Below are 25,660 nucleotides of genomic sequence, written 5' to 3' on the forward strand. Positions count from 1 at the left end.
TGTATGTTTCCTTTAGAATCGCTTATTCTCATGAGATAGGGCTTCAAGTGCATTTGAATACAAACAATTAGTCAAGTTTTCTAAAATGATTCAAAACAAAGAGGAAAGAGACGGTTATAGTATAGATTAACTCCAACAATGTGAAAGTTAAGAACTAAGTGAGTTAGGTTTATTTTTTTACATTATCCTCATGTTTGTTATTTTGTGGTCACAGGATAACTGTTGAAACTCAGTGCATGTCAAGTTTAGGGCATGGAGAAGCCAGAAAAAAAACAGGAATCAAATTTTTTTCCATGTGATTAAGTAGACAAGTATTTCACAAATGATCTTATTTGCTTTACGGCACAATAAACTGAATATTTTAGTTTTCAAGTGAATATTTTCACATTATCTGGGATAAATATAGGCAAGATAAAAATGATTATGAGTTGAATGAACAGTTTTTTTTTTATGGAAACTCAAAGTAAATTTTAATTTTCTTGCAAAATCTGTTCCCTCACTTAAATTCCTTATTTTCATCAATGGAGTGTTTATCACCACAAGTCTGGCTCTAAAAGAAATGCTCAAGAAAGTTTTTCAGGTCTCAGAAAACAAGAACAAATTACTAGAGAAAACTTAAAATGTCAAGAGTAAAGGAATAACAACTGTACACCCAGTACCTGACACCCACAACTTAAAGAAAGAGCTTTAATTTGGTGCAGGGGATCAAGTCTATGGTTGGCTGACTCCAAGGCAGAAACATTGTGTGGAAGGGCAGGGCAGAGAAAAAAAGGACAGTATGGAAGCAGAGCAAAGGTGGAGCCCCAGAGAAGAATGGAAGGGTAGGCAAGGGGACAGATACAATACACAAGTGGTGCCTCCATGAGCCACCCAGACGTATCCACAAGTGTCCTCTTTTTCCTGGTGGCTCCCAAGACAATTAAGCTAACACCATCAATTTTAACCCTCACATTTTATCCCTCATCAACTTGGCACCAGTTCACCTCACATGACTGTCTTTGGGAGGCTCCACTCTTGGCCTGCCTCTTTCATTGGCAGACATTCTCCATTTCCTGGCAGCTTTGAATGTCCTCACTACACGTTTGACGTCATGCTCCAGCTTTATGTTCTGCTCTTTCAGGAGGTTCTTGCCTGGCCCCACAGACTTTTCTTTGAAATTTGAGTAGAAATGTCCCTGACCCCACAACTGTTGCATTCTTTGTACCTTTAAAACTATTGTAATGTGGATTAAATCAAATTCCACTGTTAGAAATAGGAGGAGTTATATTCTTTGGACTGTGGTTGCAGCAACAATCTGTAAATGCCTGAAGCACTCAGCATAGTGAAATGAATCCTGGAGTACTAATCCCCTAGAAGGCCCTTCCTGAGCAAAGGTAGCACAATCTCTCTTTGCAAAGGAAGATTTAGACGTTTGCTACCTTGACCTGAAATGTAAGGTCTTGCTGATTCTTAAGATGCCCTCAAAGGATCTCTGTACTTGTCCCTTTACAAAGTGCTTGCTTTCTCTGTAGTGGTCCCATTCTCTTTAGCAGTTTCAGTTCATTTGGCCCCAATTTTTCACATAGTTTCTTTTGTGTCATAAATTTAAGATTTTCTGCTCTGTGTTTTGACCCAAATCCTCACTAAATCTCACTAAAAACAGCCAGCAGTAGCCATGTCACAGCCTAAGTATTAAACTGCTTTGAATTTCCTTTTCCAGATCAGTAGAGCACTGTTTTCAGTCTTAATCCCTAAATCTTGGAATTGAGCAAAATGTAGATTTTTTTGGTCTTTACTATAGTGTAGTACACATGGCCTTTTGTCCAAGTGCCAATAGATTCCTTGTCTGCAGCTGAAACCTTCTAAGCTTGACTCTTACAGTCCATGTTCTGATCTTCTGAGCCATAATCAGAATCACCTATAATAATAAGGGATTGTAATATTCAAAACCTGCTTTGGCTACCTATTTGTACTTTTCCAAATTCTTCCCACAAACCTGTTGCAAAAGTTTCTAAACCACATGCATATGCAACAACAACAACAGCCCCACTCCTTTGGAACCAGTTATCTGTGCTAATCTTCCTCTTGCTGGGACACAACACCCAACATTTCAGGAGATTCAGGACTCTTTTGTGGGATGTAAGGCATGAACACCCTGGCAGAAGAATGCTTAGGATATGGAAGATAGGAAGCAGGGCTGGGAAACAGCTCCTGAGAGGAAGGGGCAAAGGACTGGACATAGTATCCCAAGTCACGCCTCCGGAAAACTTCTCAACAAATCAGGAAATATGGACCACTAATCCTTGAGTTTAATTTTTACAACAATCAAAATCACAAATATCTGAATAAATATGGTTGAAATATTTCCTACACTAAAAATTATATATATATATATATATGTACACGTGAGTCTATCATATGTATCATAGTTTATAATTTATGATAAAATAATATATTATGGTATGGTACCTATATATAATATATGCAAATATTGATTAAAAAGTTTTTAACACTATGTGGTTGATTAAGGTATGTAGGTATAACATGGTTATAATGTCACGAAGGATTTAAAAGTTCTATATCTATAAGACTTCTAACATTTATTTTGAGTTAGCCATTTCTAAATAGAGGGTTCAACTAAGGTATGCATTTCTTTAGAGCAAACAATAAACACAAATAAATAACAATAGATATACTGAAATTGAATGTGTCAAAATATCAAATATTGAAGTAATGCATATAAAAGGATAATAGAAATAGGTGATAAAGGTAATAATACAGTTAGGGTTGAAACAAAGGACATTAAAAGTAGAGGAAACAAACTAGAATATAAAATAGCCAACTCAATGGTATTCATACAATAATTAAACAAAGACCATTAACACACTTAGAAGTAACCAGTTACCAGATTTTATAAATTGTAAGGCCAGCCTGTAATCTGATAAGGAAAACCTATTATAAATAAATTATATTATAAATAAATCTAAGTTAATTAAAATAAAGTGATTGAGAATATATACTAGACAACACTAATAAAATGAAAGATAAAGTGGCTATATTAATGTACAGATTACTTCGGAACAAGAAAAATTAACAAAGATAAATAGGAACATTATGCAGTAATAAAAGAGTAAAGTCACTAAGGAAATATCATCCCAAACATATCTATGTCCACATCAATGACATATACATTCAATAGAACTAGTAAACAAAAATCAGCAATAATATACAAAATAAAAGAAAAGGTGTGCTGATTTGATATAATTGGAGCTTATTACAAGTAGTAAGCAGTGTATATAATAGAATAACTGGAATAGGATGGAGTAGAATATGCACACACAGTGTTAGGTGTGATAGTCTGCAGCCTCACAGGGGCAGAAAATAGAGAAGTGATCACTCCAGAGATAAAATTTTAAATGAGCATTAACATTTTACTGCTATGGACTAAACTGTATCCCTCTGCCACCAAATTCATACGTTGGGTCCCTAATTACAAATATGACTGAATCTGCAGGTTGGGATTTTAGGAGGTTATTTATGTTAAATGAGTTCATAAGTTTGAGGACTTATTTGATGTTGCTGTGGCCTTATAAATAGGGAAAATTTCCCACTTCTCTTTGCTCACACTCATGTAATGTTACAGCTCAAAAGGGAGCTATTTTCAAGCCTAGAAAGACCTCCTCATCAGAGTCCAACTGTGACTGCCAGCATCTACACCTATGACAAAAAAGTTGTTTAAACCCCCAATTTGTGGCATTTTTCTAGTGGTAACCAGAGCAGACTAAGACATTTACTAATAAAGTATACAGTATTTTAATAAATATTTTAAAAATAAAAATGAATTAAACAGTTCAATGATGAACAAAGCACTAAAATATTAAGAACAGCATCACTATTAAATATTTCAGGCTCTAATATGGCTTAGAATCACATGATGTGGACCACAAAACCTGAAGAACTTTGAATAATTGAAATAGTATAGGATACGAGATAAATCTAACTACGAGATTTATCAGAAATTTGGGCAGTTCATTATTTGAAAATTAAGCAAAACATTTTTAATATTTTAGTATATGGGCTATCAAAAGGGGCACAGTAACACACCTTCAAAAAGCTTATTTGGAAATAACGAAGTACAGACACTTGGTGACTGAGTTCCATTCCTGTGATTAGGTTGTTAAATGACTTGATCCCTAAATGACGTATTTTATATAGTGTATACATCACAATATTCAGAACAAAGAAACTGACAAAGGAAACTCCAACTTGATGACTTTGCTCTTATTTGCATGGCTCTTACATGCAGTACTGTAATGTATAATAGAATATAAAATTATTTTACAGCGCAATCAGCAAAAATTACAGTACTCTATAAATAAGATATACTGTGCATGTGCGCACACACACACACACACACACACACACACACACACACACACACGCACACAGGCAAGCCCTAAGTCTGAAGAGTCATTACACAGTGGGCTATAAATCTGAACAGTCATTAAGTGAGTAGGTAATTAAAAGGTTAATATTTCTAGTAGGCATCATATTATCAAAATAGTTTGATGAAAATTATTTGTTTTTCTTAAGAACATGTGTTCTCTGATAACCTGTAAAATAAAATACAGCAGCCACCAACAAATCATCATATCATTTGGGTTTAGGCAATATTGATCCTTCACATGTCAGGAAAGACAGTGATGAACATTGTTCAGAAAATTCAGGGTATCTTATGCTTCAGCAATAATACAGAAAGTGCTCATCAGTAATCATGATTGCAAAACAGATGCGATTCAGTTATGGTCTTTAGAAAATAAAGTGTCTATTCATGTACATCTTCACATGCCCTTGCCTGGCATTTTAGCAACTTCAATGACTTCTTCATTGTTACATTGATCACACAGTTTATACTGGTGGGAGATGCACTTTCAGTGTGCAGTTTTGGTTCATTAGTGAAGGAACTTCTACAGATCATTGCAAGAGACCAACCAAACTAACATACAGTACTACAAATAAAATATCACAGACTTTTAACCTGCTTGACTCTGTAAAAATCACTGGAAATGCCCAATATCCTTGAGTGTGAACTGGCATTAATGGAGTCACTCCTCTGTCCAACTCTGCAGTAAATACCTTGGAGGACAGAAAAAAAGCCATTTAAAATATCCAGTAAAGGGCCTTACTATCAGGAGTGTATGACAAAAATTGAACACATAAAACCATCACAGGTCAAGAAGAGTAGTGATAATTAACTGTTCAATAATTTCATGTGTTTTAAAAGTATATGTATAACCCTTGAGAAAACATGTGCAGCATATGATATGAAACTTTTTACATCACTCTAGAAGAGTTTGTCTATATCTAAAATTTATTAGAAGTTTGTCTATATCTAAAATTTATTTAAATTCAAATGAATCAATTTTATTAACATCAAGGAACTGTTGCAAGCAAACAGTCTTTAGAAGTAAGCAGCCCAATAAAGAGTGCAGTGATGAATTTTTCTGACTCTTTGCCACAGCCATTCTGCCTGTATCATATGTGATCCACAGGTCTCATGGGACTATGCCTTGAATCACTCCCTTCTGCATCAAAACAGTCAAATCATATATATAAATATGTATATTGAGGCAAAAAAAGCAACCTCATATGAGGTTGCTTATTTTCCTGTCAGGACCTTAGTTAATGACCAAATTCTCTTCCTGTGAGTAGGCTGTTAAATGACTCAGTTGTGAAATGAAGCGTCACACATAGTATATACATCACCATATGCAGGACAAAGATATCTTCAAAAGAAAGTCCAACTTGGTGATTTTACATACAATATACATGACTCTTACAAGCAGTGCTGAATGTACAAAAAACATAAGACTATATTAATGTACTGTGCAGTGCAATCAAAAATTTATAGTGCTGTGTAAATAAGATATATTGTAATAATGACAACAAAAACCACACTGAGGTTCTGTAAATATACCAAAAAAACAAAACAAAGCAGGCCATAATTCTAATGGCATGTTGTAAGTCTGAACAGTCATTAAACACTGGGTCATAATTCTGACCGAGTGTAATCCAGACAGTTGAGGCTTTACAAACAAGATGTGCAGAACTATACCAAAAAAGAACTGGTCATAATTTCAAGCAGTGGGTCTTATGACTGAACAGTCATTAAACAAGTTTAGGACTAAAGGAGGAATATTTACATTTTTTAACTTAATGAAAAAGAAAATGCAACCTACTAAAATTGTATAACATAAACAATGCTAAAAACAAAGTAATGGACATGTTTTATTAGCAAAGTAGAAAGTTCCCAAATTATTAATTTCATTGTCTACAGAAAATAGAAAAAAATGAGTCAAAGCTAAATTAGGGAGGAGGAAAAAACGACAGTGTATGAGAGTAGTGAACAATTGAAAATGAAACGTAATAGAGAAAATTAATGAAACAAAAGCTGATTATTTGGAAAAACAAACAATTGTTACAATTCTATTTCAGCTAACGGAAGAAAGAGAAAACACATGCATTGTCCATATTAGGAATGAAATAGGGGCTAACACAAAAGGCCCTACAACTATTAGGAGGATAATAAGGGAATGTTGCAAATCATTGTATTCTTAATAATTCAGCAGTTTCTCTGAAATGAAAAAACTCTTTGAAAGATATTAACAAACATTCAATAAAAGGAAAGTGATTACCTAAAGTGTTTTATCTTTATTAAATAAAACTTCTAGTGAAAATCATTAAAGAAAACCAGACCTCATGGTTTAACTGATACTTGTCTCAAATATTTAGGGAGAAATATTCTTGGTTTTATACATTTTATTAAAGAAAATAGCAACGAAGAGGACAATTGTTACCTTATTCAGCAAAGTTGGCATTGTCTGAACACAAGAGTTACACACAAAAATATTAAAAACCCTCAGGTCAGGGGCTGGGGATTTAGCTCAGCAGCATAAGCGCCTGCCTTGCAAGCAGGCAGTCATGAGTTCTATCTTTGGTACCGATAAAAACAAACAAGACAAAAAAAAAAAAAACCCTCAGGTCAGGGTTCCAAATAAACATAAAAGTCTTTCACAAAGTATTATCAAAAGGAATCTAGCAATGTATTAAAAATGAATATACTACAAAAATCCTAACAATGCAAGGTTGGTTTGATATTTGGAAAGTCATCCATGTGAGTCACCATGATAACTGACTAAAGAAATAAAAGAGTACATGTTGATATCAATAGATGCAAAAAAAATTTGATATAATTCAAAAGACATGCATGATTCAAGCCTCAGCAAAATTATGAGCTTCTCAAATTGATAAAAAGACAAATACGAAATCCCTACACCTAGTAATATTCCCTCTGAAGAAAGAATGTTGGTTTGCTTTTAAGACTGGAAACCAAGAAAGGATATTTACCCCTCATTTTATTCAGCTATATACTGGCAGTCCTAACCATTGTAATAAATTAAGACAGAGAAGGTATGCAAAAGAAGCAACAGAAACAATTCTATATCTTTGCATATAACATTATCTAATATCTCAGAGAATTCATTTAATATTAAAATGTGAAATAATTTATGAATTTGTGTTCACTGTTGTAGGACCATGCTCATATTTTCTGTATTGTTCAGTTTTATTTATATATTGGTATTGTATTTTCTGTGTTATTCCGGTTTTCTTGTGTTTACTGCTGAAGTGAGCACAAAATTTATTATTTAAATTTTTTTTTCTAGAACTAAAAATGAGTTTATGATCATAGCAGGATATGAGGCCACTATAAAATCTAATGTATTTTCACAAAATGGCAATGAATGATTGGAAATCACAATGAGAAATATTATACCATATATAATACATTCAAAGTAAAATCTTATGAATCTAGCAGAGTTGGATCTGTATTTGGGAAGCTATATAAAACACTGATGTAAGGCATTAAAAAACTAAGTATTAATTTTGCCACAGGTAAATTTAAAAATTTAAACTGGTATTGTGAAATAGGAAGTAATTGTTCAAAGGAAAAGAGGATTGGGTGAAAGGGAAAAGAATAAATAAGAAAAAGGGACAAAATGGAAATAACTTGGTAAATGAGGGGATGAGGGGATGAAAAGAGGGGAGAGGAATGGTAAAAATAAAGGAATTGAGATATTTCATGTATAAGTACAAATTCCCTGTGATGAATGTGATCATTATGCATGTCTAAACTGTATCATTAAACTTCATTGTAAGGCAAAAATGATTTTAAAGTTGAAAATTTTTGAGGGAAAGGGAGTTTATACATAACCCATTAATTGTACCACTTAGATACAAGCAATCCTGGAGTTTTAATATATACTTTACTATGAAAATAGTAACAACTTTATAAATATATTTAGTGTAGGCATTTTTATAGTTTCTGAGGTTTTTGTATGTTGGACAATAAAATTAAGTTCTCTTTGTGATAGTAGAGAAATCTTTTTGAGTATTTTCACGTTTTCTAATGATACCAGCTGAGGCTATGCTTTCCCAAGATGCAGAAATTCACTGTACATTTACTGGGAACAGGATTGATTTATCAAAGTAGCAACAGTGATTGTGTCTGTGATTGCATAAGAATGTGTTTAATCAGTGATTCCTAAATAACACCGATTCTTGAATAAGATGCTAATTATAATTTTTATAAAGATTCTTGCTGTGGCTCATAATCAGAATATTGTGAAATTCTGTGAATATTCTTAAGTTGGCTTTCCAAAACCATGCCTTGGTATCATTTGTAAGGTGACACAAATAACACAAATCATCACTTAATTAGAATCTTCATGGTGCATACATATTATGCAGTTAAATAACTGAGGACCTAGCTACTTTTTTTTTTTTTTTTTTTTTTTTGTCTTTTTCATTTTTATTGGTACTGGAGATTGAACTCACGACTGCCTGCTTGCAAGGCAGGTGCTTATGCTGCTGAGCTAAATCTTACCCAGCCCCTGACCTAGCTACTTTTTAAATTTTAACTTCCACATAAGAACTTTCAAGATCCAAAATTATTAATTGAAATACATTGTCAGTTGAAGAAAATGGACAGAGAAATGTTTTAAAACCTCTAGATTTAAATTGGATGTCAGTTTTAACTGTTACTGCAATGACCTTGAGACTTAGACTTCATTCTCTAACAATTGAGAGTTTGTGGTTAATTCCACACAAGCTGTTTGTGCTAGATAAGATTTGAAGGATGGCAGGCAGTAGGCTCTTGGCTTCATTAGTACAGAGACCACGAAATGGTTCTCGAAGCTTCCTTCTGATGATCATGTGTCATTGATTAAGAATGTTGAAACCCTCAAAATACTTCCCTAGAGCTAGACAGGGGTTCAGTGGAAGAGCAGCAGGAAGAGAGGAAAAGGAAAATCTGTGAATGAACCAGGAGTGAGTAACATCTTTAAGTAGCCTGAGCTTTGGGATTGAATGAATTAAAATAAAAAGAATTGTCTGGAAAATGTATAAACAGTTTATGACTACTATTCCAAAACATATACGTAAATGATATTAATTTTATGGTTATAAATTGTAGCTTTGGGTTCAATGATAGTAGAAGTGGTTGTCATGCTGAAAAGATATTTATTAACAATGAGCACAAAATACATTTTAATTTTATGCAATTTTTATTGGATTGTTTTGCTATTTTTGGTCTTTTTAAATTTTGACAAATTAGAGATGATATCATTTAGTTGAACTATAACCAATATTAAATTACATAGTTGGAGGGATTGGATTTTCAGCTGCAATATGAATCTACAAAATTATGCTTTTATGTTTTTTTATTTTAAAGAGGGAAAATGACAAAAACAAACCAAAAAAAAATACGAGAAATAAAAGAAGCAAATAAATAACAAAAATCCCCAAACAATAACAATATAGGCTTTCAAAAGAAGGTGGTAGGAATTTAACAAAGCTTGTTACTTTGCATAATTATCTTCAGAAGTTACTCATATTACCAGACATGCAAAGTATGTCTAATCCTAGTAGTGTTAACTGTTTTGTTCTAAGAACTATCGTAGCTACCTTAAGAGTGTGTGTGTACATATATATATATATATATATATATGTATGTATATATATGCAAATTTATATTTTTTCTTTTTCCTTTCTTATTTTCTCCTTTTTCTTTTCCAAATTATTTTTCTCCCTTGAGAAGTTACTTAACTTTTCATAATATTTATTGAAGATTTTGGATGTTATTTACTCTTTCAATTTCTTAAACTAGGGAAAAATACAGTATTTACATATGTGAGTTGGGTTTATTTCATTTATGAATATGATCTCAAGTCACATCCATTTCCCTATAAAAGCCTCAATGTGATCCTTTATAGCTGAGTATTACTCCATTGTATAACAATACCACATATTTTTTATCCATTTCTCAGTTGATGGGTATTTAGGTTGTTTTTAAGATTTGTCAATTACAAATTGTGTGCACATATATCACTGTGATGTGATGTTTTTGGTTCTTCTGGGAATATATCCAGAAGTGGGATAGTTGGGTCAAATGAGACCTTTAATCCCAGCTGTTTGAATTTCCATAGTGGTTGCACCAGGCTATACACTCACCAATAACAGAGAAGAGTTCCTTTTTCCCACAGCCCCTCCAGCATTTGTTATTGGTTGATTTCTTGATCTTGGCCATTTTTTCTGGAGTGAAATGGAATGTTAGTGTTGTTTTAATTTGCTTATATCTAATGACCAGTGATGCTGAACATTTTTTGTATATTTATTTGCCATTTGTATTTCTTCATCTGAGAAGTGTGTATTTATCTCAGATGCCCATTTTTGGATTGGGCCTTCAAATTTTGGGGGTATGATTTTTTAAAAAATTCTTTATATGTTCTACATAGAAGTCTTTTGTCTGAGGGACTGTCGACTAAGATTTTTTTCCCAATTCATGGGTTTTCTTTTCACTCTGTTGGAGATTTCTTTTGATATGTAAAAACTTTTTAATAAGACAAGATCTGGTTATTGATTCTGGGAAGTATTTCCTGGGTGGTTTGATTTTTGTTGATGAATTCTCTGCCTACCCCTAAGTCTTCAAGTTTTCTACCTACTTTGTCTTTTCAGCAGATTTAGTGTTTTTGTTTTAATATTTAGATCTTTGAGCCATTTTGACTTTATTTTAGTGCATGGTGATAAGCATGTGGGTCTAGGTTTAGTCGTCGGCATGTAGAAAGCCACTATTTCCAGGACTTATTAAAAAGGCTATCTTTCTTTCAGTGAACATGTTTGGCCCCTTTGTCAAAGATAAGGTGACTCAGTGCATTTGTAGTTGTGATTGTATCTTCTAATCTATTCTATTGATCTTCAGGTCTGTTTTTATTCCAGTACCATGCCAATTTTATCATACCAGCTTTGTAGTATACTTAAAGTCAAGGGATTTTGATGCCTCCTGCCTTGTCTTTGTTGCCCAAAATTGCCTTTATTATTCTACATCTCCTCTGGTTCCAGATGAATTTTAGGAATGATTTCTCTAGATCTGTGTGGTATGCTAATGGTATTTTGATTGGGATTGTATTAAATCTGTTAAATGATTTTGGGAGAATGACCATTTTCACAATGTTTGTTCTTCTTATCCATGAATAAGGAATGTCTTTCCATTTTCTGAAATACTCTTCAATTTCATTTTTCAGAGTACTGTAAATTTCACTGTATAGCTCTTTCACTTCCTTTGTTAGATTGATTCCTAAGTATTTCATTTTTTTAGGTTCCACTATGAAGGGTGTGGTTTCTCTTATTTCTTCTCTCTCAGTGAGTTTATTGTTTGTGTGTAGGAGTGCTACTGATTTTTGAGTGTTGACTTTGTATCCAGCTAAATTACTGAATTTGATTTTAACATCTAGAAGTCTTTCAATGGAGTTTTGGGAGTCTTCTATGTAGAGTATCATGTCATCTACAAATGCTGATAGTTCAATTACTTCCTTTCCTATCCTTATTTCTTTTTATTTTCTCTCTCTTGTCTAATTACCATCTGGCTAATGTTTCCAGCACTATATTTAATAGAAGTAGTGATAGTGGATGTCCTTGTCTTATTCCTGATTTTTGAGTGAAAGCTTTCAGTTTTTGACCATTTAATATGATGCTGGTTGTTGGTTTGTCAGAGATGGCTTTTATTAGATTGAGGTAAAGATCATCTATTCCAATTTCCCATAGGGTCCTTATCATGAATGGGTGTTGGACTTTATCAAAAGCTTTTTCTGCATCTATTGAGTTGACTATGTGATTCTTATATTTGACTCTGTTGATCTGGTGAATTAGATTTATTGATTTGCCTATGTTGAACTATCCCTGCATTCCTAGGATGAGTTCCACTTGATTGTGCCATGTAATCTTCTTGATCACTTGCTGCATTCTGTTTACCAGTATTTTATTGAGGATTTTTGCGTCTAAGTTCATTAGGGAGATTGAGTTATAATTCACTTTTTGGATGGGTTTTTCTCTGGTTTAGTTATTAGGGTAATACTTGCTTCCAGGAATGAATTAGGGAGAATTGCTTCCCTTTCAGTTTCACTGAAGAGTTGGAGGAGTGTTGACATTAAATTTTCCTTGAATTTCTTGTAGAAATCAGCAGTAAATCCATCAACATCTGGGCTTTTCTTTGTTGGTAAGGTTCTAACTACATTTTCTGTTTTATTAACTGAAATTGGGCCATGCAGCAGTTTTAAATTTTTTTCGATCAAACTTTGGTAACTCATGTTTCTAGGAATATGTCCGTTTGTGCTGTGGTATTGAACTTATGAGACTAAAGGTTTTTGAAGTATGTATTGATGATCTGTATTTCCACAAGGTCTGTCATGATTTTACCCTTTTCATTCCTTATTGCATGAATTTGAGTTTTTTCTTTCCTGTTTTTAATCAGGTTGGCTAGAGACTTATTAATTTTATTTACTCACTCATTCAAAAAACCAACTCTTTGATTCATTAATTCTTTGTATTGTTTTCTTAATCTCCATTGTATTAATTTCTTCTCTGATTTTTATAATTTCCTCACTTCTTTTGGCTTTGGGCTTCACTTGCTGCTCTTTTTCTAGATGTTTGAGGTGTAGCATCAGATTATTTATTTGTCTTTGTTCTATTTTCTTGATGTGGGAATTCACGCAATAAATTTCCTTCTGTGGACTGCTTTCATTGCATCTCACAGGTTCTGGTAAATTGTATTTGCATTTTCATTTAATTGTATATATTGTTTAATTTCTTCTTTAATTTCCTCTGTGATACATTGATTGTTCAGAGATATATTACTTAATTTCCATGTGTTTATAAAGTTTTTACAGTTTCTTTTGTCATTAATTCCCAGTTTCATGGCACTATGACCAGATGATATGCATGGGATAATTTGGATTCTTTTGCATTTGCTTGAACATGTTCTATGGATTATTGTATGGTCAATATTAGAGAAGGTCTCATGTGCAGCTGGGAAGAATGTATATTCTGATATTGTTGGGTGGAACACTTTGTACACATCTACTAAGTCCATTTGTTCACAAATTTTGTTAATTTCTGTTATTTCTTTGCTGATTTTTTGTATAATTGATCTGTGTCTTTGTGTCAATGGGTTGTTAAGGTCTCCCATTATAATTTTTTTATTGCTTCTTGAAATTTTATTTTTATTAATATTTGTGTTATATAGCTGGGTGCTCCCATATTTGATGCATACATATTTAAGACTGTTATCTCTCCCTCTTGAAATTTTCCCCTGAGCAGTATGTAGTGACCTTCTTTATCTCTCTTGATCACTCTTGGTTTGAAGTTCACATTGTCTGTAAACAGAATGGCTACGCCTGCTATTTTTGGGTTCCTGTTGCATAAAGTATTGTTTCGTATCCTTGACCTTTAGTCTATGTATTTCCTTTGGGGTTAGATGGGTTTTTTGCATACAGCGTACGGTTGGATGTTGTTTCTGATTCATTCTGCCAGTCTGTTTTTTTTTTTTTTTTAAATTGGAGAATTGAGGCCATTTACCTTAATGGTCATAGGTAATATATATTGACTTTTTTTGATCAGGTTATATTTCTGCTGTTGGTTCTTTACCTTTCCTCTCTGTTTAATTGTTTGCCTTGGTTGTTGGTTTTTTTTCCTTTGGTTGGATTTCCTGAAGTTGTTATTTTTTTGTCTATCTAGAATATCTTTCAGTATTCTTTGCAGGGTTGGTTTTGATTATTATATGTCTGGGTGTAGATTTATTTTGCTCATGGCTAATTGGAGTTCTGTATGATTCAGTCGTTTGCATGTCAGTTTCTTTTTCTATGGCAATTTTTTGGCTATTACTTCCGTAAATAGTCTTTTCATATCATTTGTGTTTCCACCTTCATTTTCATTTATACTTATCAGTCTTATTTTTTTGTATTATCTTGTAATTGCTGAATTCCTGATTCCTTGTTATTTTTAAAGGATCTTTCCTTTCCTGTTTACTAGCTGTAATCTTGTCTTTTGCGGTCTGAAAGTCTATCTTCACATTCATTGAGGCAGTTTTGCCAACTTTCAATGGAATTTTTGATTTTCTGGATATTTCTTTGAATTTGTTTCATGCATTCTAATTCTTTTTTATATTGTTCATTCAAAGTTTCCATTGTTTTGCAGTGTTCCTCTATTTTTTTTAACCTATGTCTTTAGGTGTGTTTAGCATTTCTTTCATTATGTTTATCATTTCTTGTTTTACCTGGGAGATTATTTCTGATCTGAGTTCCTTTATAGCTTTATGGAATTGTTTCTTTACTTTAGTTACTATTATTTCAGAATTGCCATGTTTGTGACTTACACTTTGTTCTGTATACATGTCTCCAAGGCTTGTTTGGGATGGGCTGGAGGTCTGAGATGGCATTTTGCTCTTTTGTTTTGTCATTTTCCTGTCTTTCTCTGGGGCAGCTGAATGCAAAGTCTCAGTTGGTTCCTGGGTTGATTATGGCTGTCCATACTGGCCGGAGTTTCCCCAGCTGTATAAAGGTCATTAGGCAGGCCTTACCAGGTCCCAAGTGGCACTAATTGGCTCCCTGAATCTGTGGAGTTACCTGGGTGAACCTTCAGCATGCCCCACATAGTATGCCGAGGCTCTCCGGCTGATTGGGTCACTGGGTGGGTCCTTACCAGGTTTTGAGCAGTGCACTAAGTCTTTACAACTAGATGGAGTACACCATGGAGGCCTTCAGCTCGTGCCACATGGTGCACTAAAGCTCCCTGGCTGCTTGGCGTCACTGGGAGGGACACTGCCAGATCCAGAGTGGCACACCAAGGATCCCCAGTTGCTCTGAGTTGCTGGGCGGGGCCTTGCTAGGTTCCAAGCAGTGCACCAAGGATGCATGACTAGGTGGAACACGCTTTCAGGTCTTCACGTCATACTGAAGCTCTAAAATTGTAGTTTTAATTGTTTCATGATAATCGTTATTGTGCAATCTGAGCTTGATTTATTGCCAATATTCCCTTAATTGCATCTGAAGTTTTATTTTCAGTATATCTTGTGTTCAGGAAGATTTGCATATTCATCATTTGTAAAATCCCTTTATGAGAAGCCAGATTGTATATATTTCTTGGTAAAGCATTTTTATAACCATTGCTTCAATTTTCTCACAAATAAAATGTAAATGATTTATGTTGGGACTACAACAATTTGAAAAAGTTATTGTTGATTTTTCTGTGGTTATTTCTCATGTGAAACAAGTCTATATTGAGCACCTTTGTTATGATAAGAACTTTTCAAAGCAGTATGTGGAAAAGAGAAAAAAACAAACTATGATCCTTTGCTATTTAGCTTTTATTTTGGCTAGGGGGAGAAAGACACTAAACATATAAGTAAAAAATATGTTTTGTGTCAAGTGGTGATACTTGTTATGGAGAACAAGAAAGGTGAACCGAGACGAGAAAGGAAACACTCAACGTGTTTCCTTTAAAAACATGTTAACTAAGCGGGAAGACTAAGGAGTAGAGTATGTGTGTACATACTGAGAGGAACTGTATTTACAAAGATCTGCAATAGAAATGTGTCTTGCATGAGGGGATCATGGGAAGGACTTTCATGTTTCTGTCATAGAAAATGGAATCCTACGAAAAGGATTTGAGATCGGTCTTACATATCTAAATATCATAGGGTAGCTAAAAGAAGTAACATAGAGGAAAATTAAGAAGGTATTACTATAATCCAGGAAGGGATATGCCAGAGCTGGTGGTAGTGGTGCAGGAGGTGAGATGTTGTTGGAGCCTGTGTTTGTTTTGCAGATGAAACAGACATTTACTGATGGAGTGTACTGTATATTTATTGAGAAAGACAAACAGCCAGACCCAGAGATCCACAATTTTTTTTTCCGGCCTAAACTAGAAGGATGATGTCTTAGTTACTTTCTTGCTGCTGAGATAAAATACCCAACATTCATAAGTTGAAGGAGGAAAAGTTTATTTGGGCTCATAATTAGTAGCAAATCACAGTTGGCTGGCTCCAGGTCAGGACAGCATTGCATAGGGGCATGGCAGAGGACAAACATTCCATTGCAGGACAGATAAAAAGCAGAGAGTGGGATGAAGGGAAGAAAAAAAAATATCTATGTGCTCTTCCAGGTTTCACCCAGAATAATTCACTTTTCCCACCAGGCTTCACCTCCTAACATCACACCCAGCTATTAACCTATCAGTGGGCTAATCCATGATCTAGCCACCCCCTAAAAGCCCGCCTATGAGTGCATGGGGCTTTGGGAGACATTTGACATGTAAAGTATAACAGATAGAAGTCTAACTAATGAAGCCAGGAAAGACTATGGGAAGAGAAAGTTTGCACTCAAAAAAAAAAAATCAGGAGTTTAAATTTAGACCTATTTCTGTTGTAAGTTCTTCTATTTCTATTCCTATCCTTCCAAGTATAGGACCCCCCCCCACACACACACTCTGGTTTAATAGGGCTATTTAAGGGTAGAAAGTGCTTTACAGAATTGAATTAATATTAAGAAATCTTTCTAGTCATACCTGCATCTCACTTATTGCCATTCTTCCTGTTTAATAGATCAACTTTTACCATGTCAAGAAGCACCAGATACGAAGGAGGAGCTCTACTGTCTGAATACAGACCTCTGCAGATCTGATTCTACCGATAAGGACCTGAGATGTAATGTATTAAATTGAGATGTTGGCCTTATTGGCATATACACAGTTTATAAGATATAGACACCACTGGTAGGAATATTTGCACTAATGTCTTAGAGTTAGATGAAGTGTGTAAGAAGTATGTGGTTTATGAAAAAGGTGTAAAATACTGAAAACATGTATTGAAGGTGATGTTTTCTAAAGTGACTCCACTAATGACAGCAGAATTATACACTGTTTCTCCTTTAAAATTTCAATGCAGTTGTGAATAGCAAATAATTAAACTATCTAGTTCTATGAAGTAGGTAAGGCCAAATGGCCCTCTCATTTTTTAGTGCTGGGAATCAAAACCAGGGCCTTACTCATACTAAGTACCCTGCCACTGAGCCACAACCCAAGCCCCAGGCCAAATGCTATAAAGGTTTTAATTGAAGCAGTGGTACCAAAAACTAGATCTTTCTGTTTCTGTCTGTCTCTCTGTCTCTTTGCTCTTTCCCTCCCTTCCAGCCCTCCCTGTTTCCTCTCCCTTCTACTTCCTTCCTTCTTTTTTGCTCCCTTTCTCTCTCCTTTTCTTTCTTCTTCCTGTTTTTCCTTCCACCCATATTTCTTTTTGAGAGGGTGCGTGTCTAGATTCATTGAACTTTTTCAAATAGAGTTGCTGGTATAATCTAAGGCTTATTAAATAAAAATTTCCAGATATTAATGTGTTGGCCTCTCTGTTGATTATGACATATACTCCTCTTTAAGCAGCCACACTGTTAAACGACAGTGGTTCACTAGATCTTTCCTTGCCTCTGTAGGGTGTCAGAACTGTGGATTTGACTCTGACTTGTGTGAAGGGGAGTCAGAGGCGTCTGCCGGGCAAATTTCCTGGATGTGCACAAAAGCAAATGAGGTTCCTACATTAGAATCTGCTCCTCGGTGGGACCACAGTAATAATGAAAAAGGTAGCAAATAAATCACAATTTGTTTAGTAGTGATATTAGAATTCTACTTTCTTGGGAATAGTAGATAAGATATTACATTGGGACACTGTAGTAAGACATTACATTGAAGAACATAGTATATCTTCAAAGTGTATTGTGTCAGACACAGTACACAAAAGCTATTTCTCCAACATACTATGAAAGAATATTTATTTTGACTTTTTTGTTTGTAACTTTTATGATTTTCTTCTCTACAGGAGATATTACATTTTGTGTAAAAGAAAGACAAACATATTTAAAGGCTTTTTTTTTTCAAACCAAGTGTACTTGATCCTCTAACAACACTGCCATCAATATATTAATTTGTATTTTATGATTTTTTGTACAACTTTTCTTTTTTTATTGTGGGAAGAGCATTATTATTCTTTTGTTTTTATTTTTCTCATCAATTTTGGAGATTTTTCTACCTATCTTTACATTTTTAATGTCTATTTTTAGCATAAACTTTTTTTAGCAAAAACTGAAGTGCTAGGTATTTCTGTCATTTTGAATGTCAGAAAGACCTTGATACAATTCAAGTATTATTGTAACTCTTTTTTTGGTTTTCAGTTTAACATGTTAACATTTTAAGTTTTTATATTTATATTTATTGTAATTATATGTTTATCATTTCCTATAATGACTTTTTTTGTACTGGGAATCAAACCCAGGGCCTTGTGCTTTGCTAGGTAGATGCTGTGCCACTGAACTACATCTCTGGCCCTATGACCATTGTTTTTAATTTTTACTGGTTGTGTGTGTGTGCATGATACTGGGATTGAACCCAGAACCCTACACATTCCAGGCTGTACCTCTGTTCCCTCAATCCAAAATCATTGCTTTTAAAAATGTTGTGTTCTTATCTAGCTTTTTTTTCCTTGCAAAAGTTGATATTTTAACTAACTTTTCTTTAGAAATGATTCTTGGTAATACGTTTCTTTAATATTTGTCAATTTATAACGTTTTTAAATAGGTCTTACTCCTATATAATCTAGTCAGACAATTTTAGAATGAAGTTTATGTGCTTTCTGATTTCTCACTTCATTATGGTTGTCCATTATCTCCTAACAGTTCTTATAATTGGGAGTCTGAGTTCATTTAATATTTTTATGAATTTAATGAAAAATTTAGAAAATTGTTTATTTTTGATAATACAAATTTTGGTATGGTGAGTATGGGTATGAATATATTTGTTTGTTTTTGAAGTCCTCAGAATGCATACATTTTATGACCTGTGAAAATTATGTTATTCAAGCAATTCTGTTCTATTTCCTTTTTATATCTTTTGAATCACTTTATACTACGAACTCTGACAGCTGTTTTAACTTTCTGTATGATTTACTCTGTTTTATATCATATTCTTGGTGCTATTTCCTGAAACACAAATTTTCTCTTTGACTGGGTTTATTCTAGGTTACATTTTAGTGGGTATTTACATTTTATACTTGTTTATGGTGGCACAGTGCGGTGGTGCTTACAATGACAAAATATTTCTAATTACTCTATTTGCCCTTGTGTTGTTGTTGCCATCATTTCATTTGTTATAAACTATAATAATGAAGTATTTGTTGCTTAATAAACTGTTAAGGGATCAATCAAAATAAGAAAATTTTGTTTTATTCTATTGCTTTTCTAACGCTCATTTTTTTTCTTTATGTGCATCCAGCTTTTTAATCTATATTATTTTTCTTCCCTCTGATAACCTTCATTTCTTGGTGCAAAGAAGGTCTAATGGAAAGAATTTCTTCAACTTTATAAAGTATTTTAGTTTTCTTTAACGTAGCAAGACAGTTTCCAGGATGCAGGTTTCCTGGCTGTTGAATTTTGATGGGAGGAGGCCTTAACCCTAAATGTTTCATTTCATTCTTTCCTTGATTATATGGTTTGTCAGATGTAAATTTAATTTTCTTCTCCTTTATAGGTTAAGACTTTTCCCCTCTGGTTTCTATCAAGATATTTTATTTTTCTTTGATTTTATGCAGTTTGAACATTATACATCAAATGCAGTTGTTTTTGTTTTTAATATTTGTTCTTAGTTTTATTTTTTCCCTAAGTTTCCTGAATCTGTGATTTGGTTTCTGACATTTGAAGTTCTCATATTCTTCTTTCCAATATTATCTTTGTTTATTTTTCTATATTTTCCTCATACACACATTTCATATACATGAAATGTTTTGTATGTCTTCCACAATTCATAGATACTATCTTTCTTTTTGCCCCACCATTTTTTTTCTGCATTTCAGCTTTGGGAATACCATTTAAACATCCTCAAAGAGTTTTCTAACTGTGTCTAGTTTACTAATGAGCCCACAGATACATTCTTGATTTGTTTTACTGTTTTTGATCTCTAAAGTTTTAGAGATCAAAAATTCTTAGAATTTTTACTTTTCTGCCTACATAATTTACCTACACTTTTTGATTGGACCTAGTAATCATAGCTGTTTTAAATTCTCTGTCTGATCTTCCAGTGTTACAGAAAACAGACCAAAAACAGGAACAAATTGCACCGAGAAAGTTAAGGGGTCAGTTTATGACACTGGTAGGCTTCTGATTAGGATCTCTCCTAAAGAACCATCGCCCCATCCAGAGAGGATTCAGGACTTTTAAAGGGAAAGTAATAGGGGATGCACAAAGGCAGATTTGGTAATAAGAATGGAGGGTTGGGTGACATCATAGTTACGACATTTCAGGTTACATCGTAAGGCTGTCAGTTATGCAATGCATGGGTTATACAAGGAAGAAATGTTCTGTTACACTTTAAATTACATTGTAAGGCCATCGATTACACAAGGGCAGCAAAGACAGGGATTTACACAAAGGAAAAGATGTTCTGTAATTGGGCCTGCTAAACGTGTCTGCTTGGGCTTCTCGGGCATCCTAGACAGGCTTTGAATTAAAATTTCAATTTTCTCTCTTCATCAAAATTTTGAGTCTAGTTCTGATGTTTCTTCTTTTTTTTTTTTCTTTTGTCTTGCCTTTCACTATGCATTGTAATTTTTTTCTCTCAGAAGCCACATTTATAAAAAGCATGACTTTTTGTACAAAAGCATTAAGATCAAGAGTGTGAGCTGTTATGCACATGAATTGGCTAAGGGTTGACCTGTTTACTTTTTTGCTACAGTGGAAATATCTGAGGCTAAGTAGTATGCAGTGTCCTTGTTTTTGTCTCCATGGTTGTCCTTGAGTTCCCCTAGAGACTTCTTAAATAGGATCTGAGCCAAGTAGCTCTTTCAGTATGTATCTCCCTCTATTACTTAGGAGCTCTGTTGATGTGGTAGCAAGTTATGAAACCAGGGAAAACATTTTATAATCCTGTAATGAAGTCTCAGTCTTTTAGTGAGCCTGGCCCTCTGTTCTGTGACCTTCAAAGAGTTTATTAATATCCCATCCCTCATCTTAGTGAGACATGAAGGCTGGGCAGGAAAGGGAGGCCTTTAGGTTTTTTCCTCCCTCAATGGGGAAGGCTCCACTTGAACAGAGCAGAATTTTTACTTGTCAGACTGTGTTGCAACCCTAGTGATTTAGGTTGTGACAAAGTGTTTCTTTTTTTTCTTTTTTTTTTTTTCATGCATACAGGCCATGTTAAGGACAAAAGAGTCCAGCTTTTTTTCCCCCCCAAAATAGCTACCTTTCCTCTTTCTTGTTTGCAAACACAGGAATTTTTCTCTAATTTTCACTGTGAGAACTTTTTAGGATTCCCAGATATAGTACTCAGAGAGTGTGTTTTCCACTTACGATTAATTAGGTAGAGAACCTGTGGCACATGTACCCCTGTAGGTTGTTTGTGTCACCGGAAGATCTAAAAGATTCACCATCACTGTACTACAGTATTTATTATTATTATTATTACTTTTATTTTAAAAAAAGAATAAAATCAAACAAAATAAAACAGAATAAAGCCACTCAAACCAAACCAGTATAAGTGATACAGGACTTCAAAACAATTGTAAATCAACAATGCTTACCGTAATGCTTCTTGTTGTTTGCAAAATAGCTACCTGTACCTTCAGACATAGTAAAATCAAACAAAACAGAACAAAACAGAATGAATTAAAACAAAACAATGAATGCAATAAAGGACTTCCATACAAGATAGTAGTGCATCCCATGTTATCAGATATCATAAAATCAAACAAAACAAAACAGAGAACACCCAGCCCAACAAAGTGAAGAAAATGATACAAGACTTCAAAACAAGATGAGAGGGAATTAATTAACAATAGCTACCACCTTCAGAAGGAAATCCCCATAGATGCTACATTGCGTATTGTTATCCTGAATAGATGATCCAACTACTGGCTTTAAACCTGCAATGGCAGTGAAACACTAAACACTACAAAGCATTAAATTGTGTCTTGCCTAAATAGCTATCATCATAGCCTTTGTTTTTCTAGATCAGCAGGTTGCTTACAGTAGGGGTGGGGTGCGTGTGAGGCTGGCTTTTCTTGTTTCCTAGACCATGCACCAGAAGGGGCTGACATCTGGCTCTCTCCCCAGCAGCCCAGGCATGGCACTGATTCACAGGGAGGGCTTGCTTCTTGGTGACTTCTTATTCTCTTCTTCCACAGTCTATGAATGGTGCTGACTCATAGGAAAAGGCTGGCATCTGGCTGTCCACACAGTGGCCCATGTATGGCACAGTTTGCAGGGAGGGCTTGTATCGAGTTCTGACCTCGATCCTCGATCTCCCAAATGAGTGTGTGGTGGAGGTTAAATAAAAAGAGACAAATTGTATGATTTTTAGGGCTCCAGGAGGGTCAAAACCCTTTGAATAAGCTCGAGACTTTGAGGGTTAAGACAACAGCTTCTCTTGATCAGTCCACTTATATTAGGACCAAGGACAAAGGGTGGAGAGACTGAGGAAAGCACAGGCAATGAGCAGGACCTTGGGAGTCACTTTAAGGTCATCTCCAAGTCATGAATCAGGTTAATTTAGTAGCACTGTCTTATCATGAAGACATGGTAGAAGTGAGACTGTAGGAGTAATCTTTGCAGCTGCAGTCTCTACCTTGTTAATTGGGGTTAGAGTCAGAGTGTCTGCATCTGTGGCCTTATCTTGCCCTTTGAGGTATCTCTGGCCTCACAGGCCACTACAGGCCTCAGCCAGGAACAGTGATTTACAGCGGTTCACTTACTATGAATTAGCTCCCGTTGCCAGGCAAGGGGCTTAGGCCTAGGACACACTCACAGATAAACATAGGAAGCCAATTAGTGAAATTCAAGTCCTGCTCAGAGCAGCTTTGTAGTGGTCTCCAACAGGCTCGGTCTTACTAATTTCTTGTTCCGTTCTGTCCTAGAATTTTTAGATTCATCCACACTAAGATCAGCTTAATTTTTCCTCTGAGTACTGGTTCTTCCAGGGCTCTGTACTCTTGTGATTTGCTCTACTAAGTTGTGAGTCTCTTTGCCTCTGTTCTTCTAACCTAAGTGCGGTGGATTGCATGCTGTTCTTAGTTTTCTGTGAAATCTGTACATTAGTGACTTTGATTTCTTCAGGTCAATGTGAAGAGGTGGTGACTCTTGTTTATTCTTTTCAAGTGGTTAAGAGTGGCAGCTTCCAACTTCCTTGCATGTGGTCCACAACTGGAAATTTTGTAGGTCTTTTCATTGAGATTTGTACTCTTTCTCTATCTTTTCTTTCTTTCCTGCTCTTTGTTTGTTTTCAACCCTTTTTGTTTAGTAATTTTGTTCTCGCATTATTTATCTCCCCAGGACCATCTGTGGGCAACAGTACTAGTTTAGGTATTCCTACGCATTGATCATTCTTGTACTTTTGCACAGTAGCTTAGCTAGAATTCAGCAGTGTTTCATGAGCAGGTTTCTTTGCTTCATTCTGGTTCAACTCAGTTTTCTTACCTCTTTTGTTATGCTTGAATCAGTCAAAATCCAAACTGAGATAGCTTGCTTCTAGTCACATAGTCCAAGAATTCTGTGGTTTCTGTTTTGTTCGTGTTGGACATACCTGTTCTTTCTTCATCTTTTGAAATATTTTTATTTTAATTGCACTTGTTTTCCTAAAAATGATTTTTGGTAATATCTTTGCATTTAAATCAAAGACAAAATATTAAGTTACACTCTGCTAATTTGGTTAAAGCCTTACTTTTTAGGAAATAAATTTCACTTAGTTTAAATTTGTAGATTTTAGAAGTGTGGGAATATTTGCTAATGCATATAAAGAAATGAATTATTTCAAACTTTGTGACAAATAGATCATAGAAAACTCTTTTTACATCAAGAATAGTCCAATTAGATTTTAAATATCAGATGAGAAAATGAATCAAAATTATTTTTATATACTATAAAATTTATTGGTGAAGCTTGATGGGACTATATACACTTTATACTTTCATATCATTTGATGACAAAGGAAAACATTGCCTTGATGTATAACATTTTATATGAATGTAGAAGAATAATTAAAAAGGCAAATATTCCAGGGAAAAAGAATTCGTGATTAAAAATAATGCATTATAACATAAAAGAAAACTGTAATAATCTAATGTGTATGAAATTTTGTAATATAGATTTATTTGCTAAGAATATTAAGTTTCAATATTGAAGATGCCATTGAACTTCGACTTTAGCAATGGAGAAAAATTACAATATGTTTTAAAAGTCAAATATAAAAATAAAAACCTATCATGTATAGCTAATACAATCATTTTAAATATCATATTCTTTTAAATAAACTATTTTTCCTAATCCCTGCGTTAAGAATTTTAGAACAATAGTAGTTTTGTTCAGGCAGAAAGCAGTTAATTGTCTCTTTCCTTTTGTTCTTTAGGCCAGTATGTATGGTTTGGGGCAAAGCATCCCTTTGCTCTGAGCCAAGTGGACAGCAGTGCTTATTTAAACAGCTCTGTGTGTCATTGCATGGGCAGGCAATGCCGTCTTCAATTCTATTACTCCATGGAAAGCAGTATTCTAAGAGTGGGACTATATAATAATGAGGTAAGAAGAAGTAACATTTCAAATTAATCCAGTACGTGAACTTTCTATTCTTGACAACTTGTGTTTCTGTTTCTCAGTTATATTTAAACCTTAGGCCTTTTGCAGCTTAGCATTATTCAGTACACTTTTTAAAAGAATTATTAAGAGGTCAGTGTACAAAAAGAAGAAATATCATGCACCAAAATTGAAATGCTAATTTGCATGATATCATTTCATGAAGTTGTGAAACTCCATGAAGCCATTAATAAGAAATTATAGTTCTCACTCAAGTGAAATATCTAAAATTTTGGTTTGTTAGCACGATGTTGATACTCTGATGTGATCTGTTTGGATTTTAGATCCATAAATCACTGAAACTATAAATATTGATGTCAGTTATTTGTTTTGGTACAAGTAGATACACTTAAAGACTGGTAATTACTGATCAAATATGGACAGTGTGTCCTCTGAAATGAAAAAAGACACACCTGGTAGAAAGAAAGTTGTAATGATTATGCCAGTGAATCAAACACATTCAGGCCTAAAAGCAGTTCTCTACAAGAAGGGGAGTGCATGAGACACTTTGACAATCTCTATTGCAGTGAAAAAATTATTTATAGATGGAAATAAAACAACTGCAGGGGTAAATAGCAGTCATTCTAGCAATTGGAGGCATTTGGCAATAATTTCAGGAATTTTCACTTTGGAAGAAAGGA

General features: G+C 34.3%; 1 protein-coding gene across 1 annotated transcript in view; it reads left to right on the forward strand.

Moving 5' to 3' along the window:
• Nucleotides 1-25,660, forward strand: part of Malrd1 (MAM and LDL receptor class A domain containing 1) — a 647,937-nt gene that overhangs the window by 41,892 nt on the left and 580,385 nt on the right. Inside the window, exons 6-8 of the mRNA XM_063237894.1 lie at nucleotides 16,970-17,071; nucleotides 17,850-17,996; nucleotides 24,799-24,965. Of these exons, the coding sequence (XP_063093964.1) occupies nucleotides 16,970-17,071; nucleotides 17,850-17,996; nucleotides 24,799-24,965 (416 nt within the window). The remainder of the gene's footprint in view (nucleotides 1-16,969; nucleotides 17,072-17,849; nucleotides 17,997-24,798; nucleotides 24,966-25,660) is intronic.

Source organism: Cavia porcellus, unplaced genomic scaffold, assembly GCF_034190915.1.
Source record: "Cavia porcellus strain 051 isolate PalLab524CR breed Dunkin Hartley unplaced genomic scaffold, mCavPor4.1 scaffold_27, whole genome shotgun sequence".
In the NCBI taxonomy this organism is placed as follows: Eukaryota; Metazoa; Chordata; class Mammalia; order Rodentia; family Caviidae; genus Cavia; species Cavia porcellus.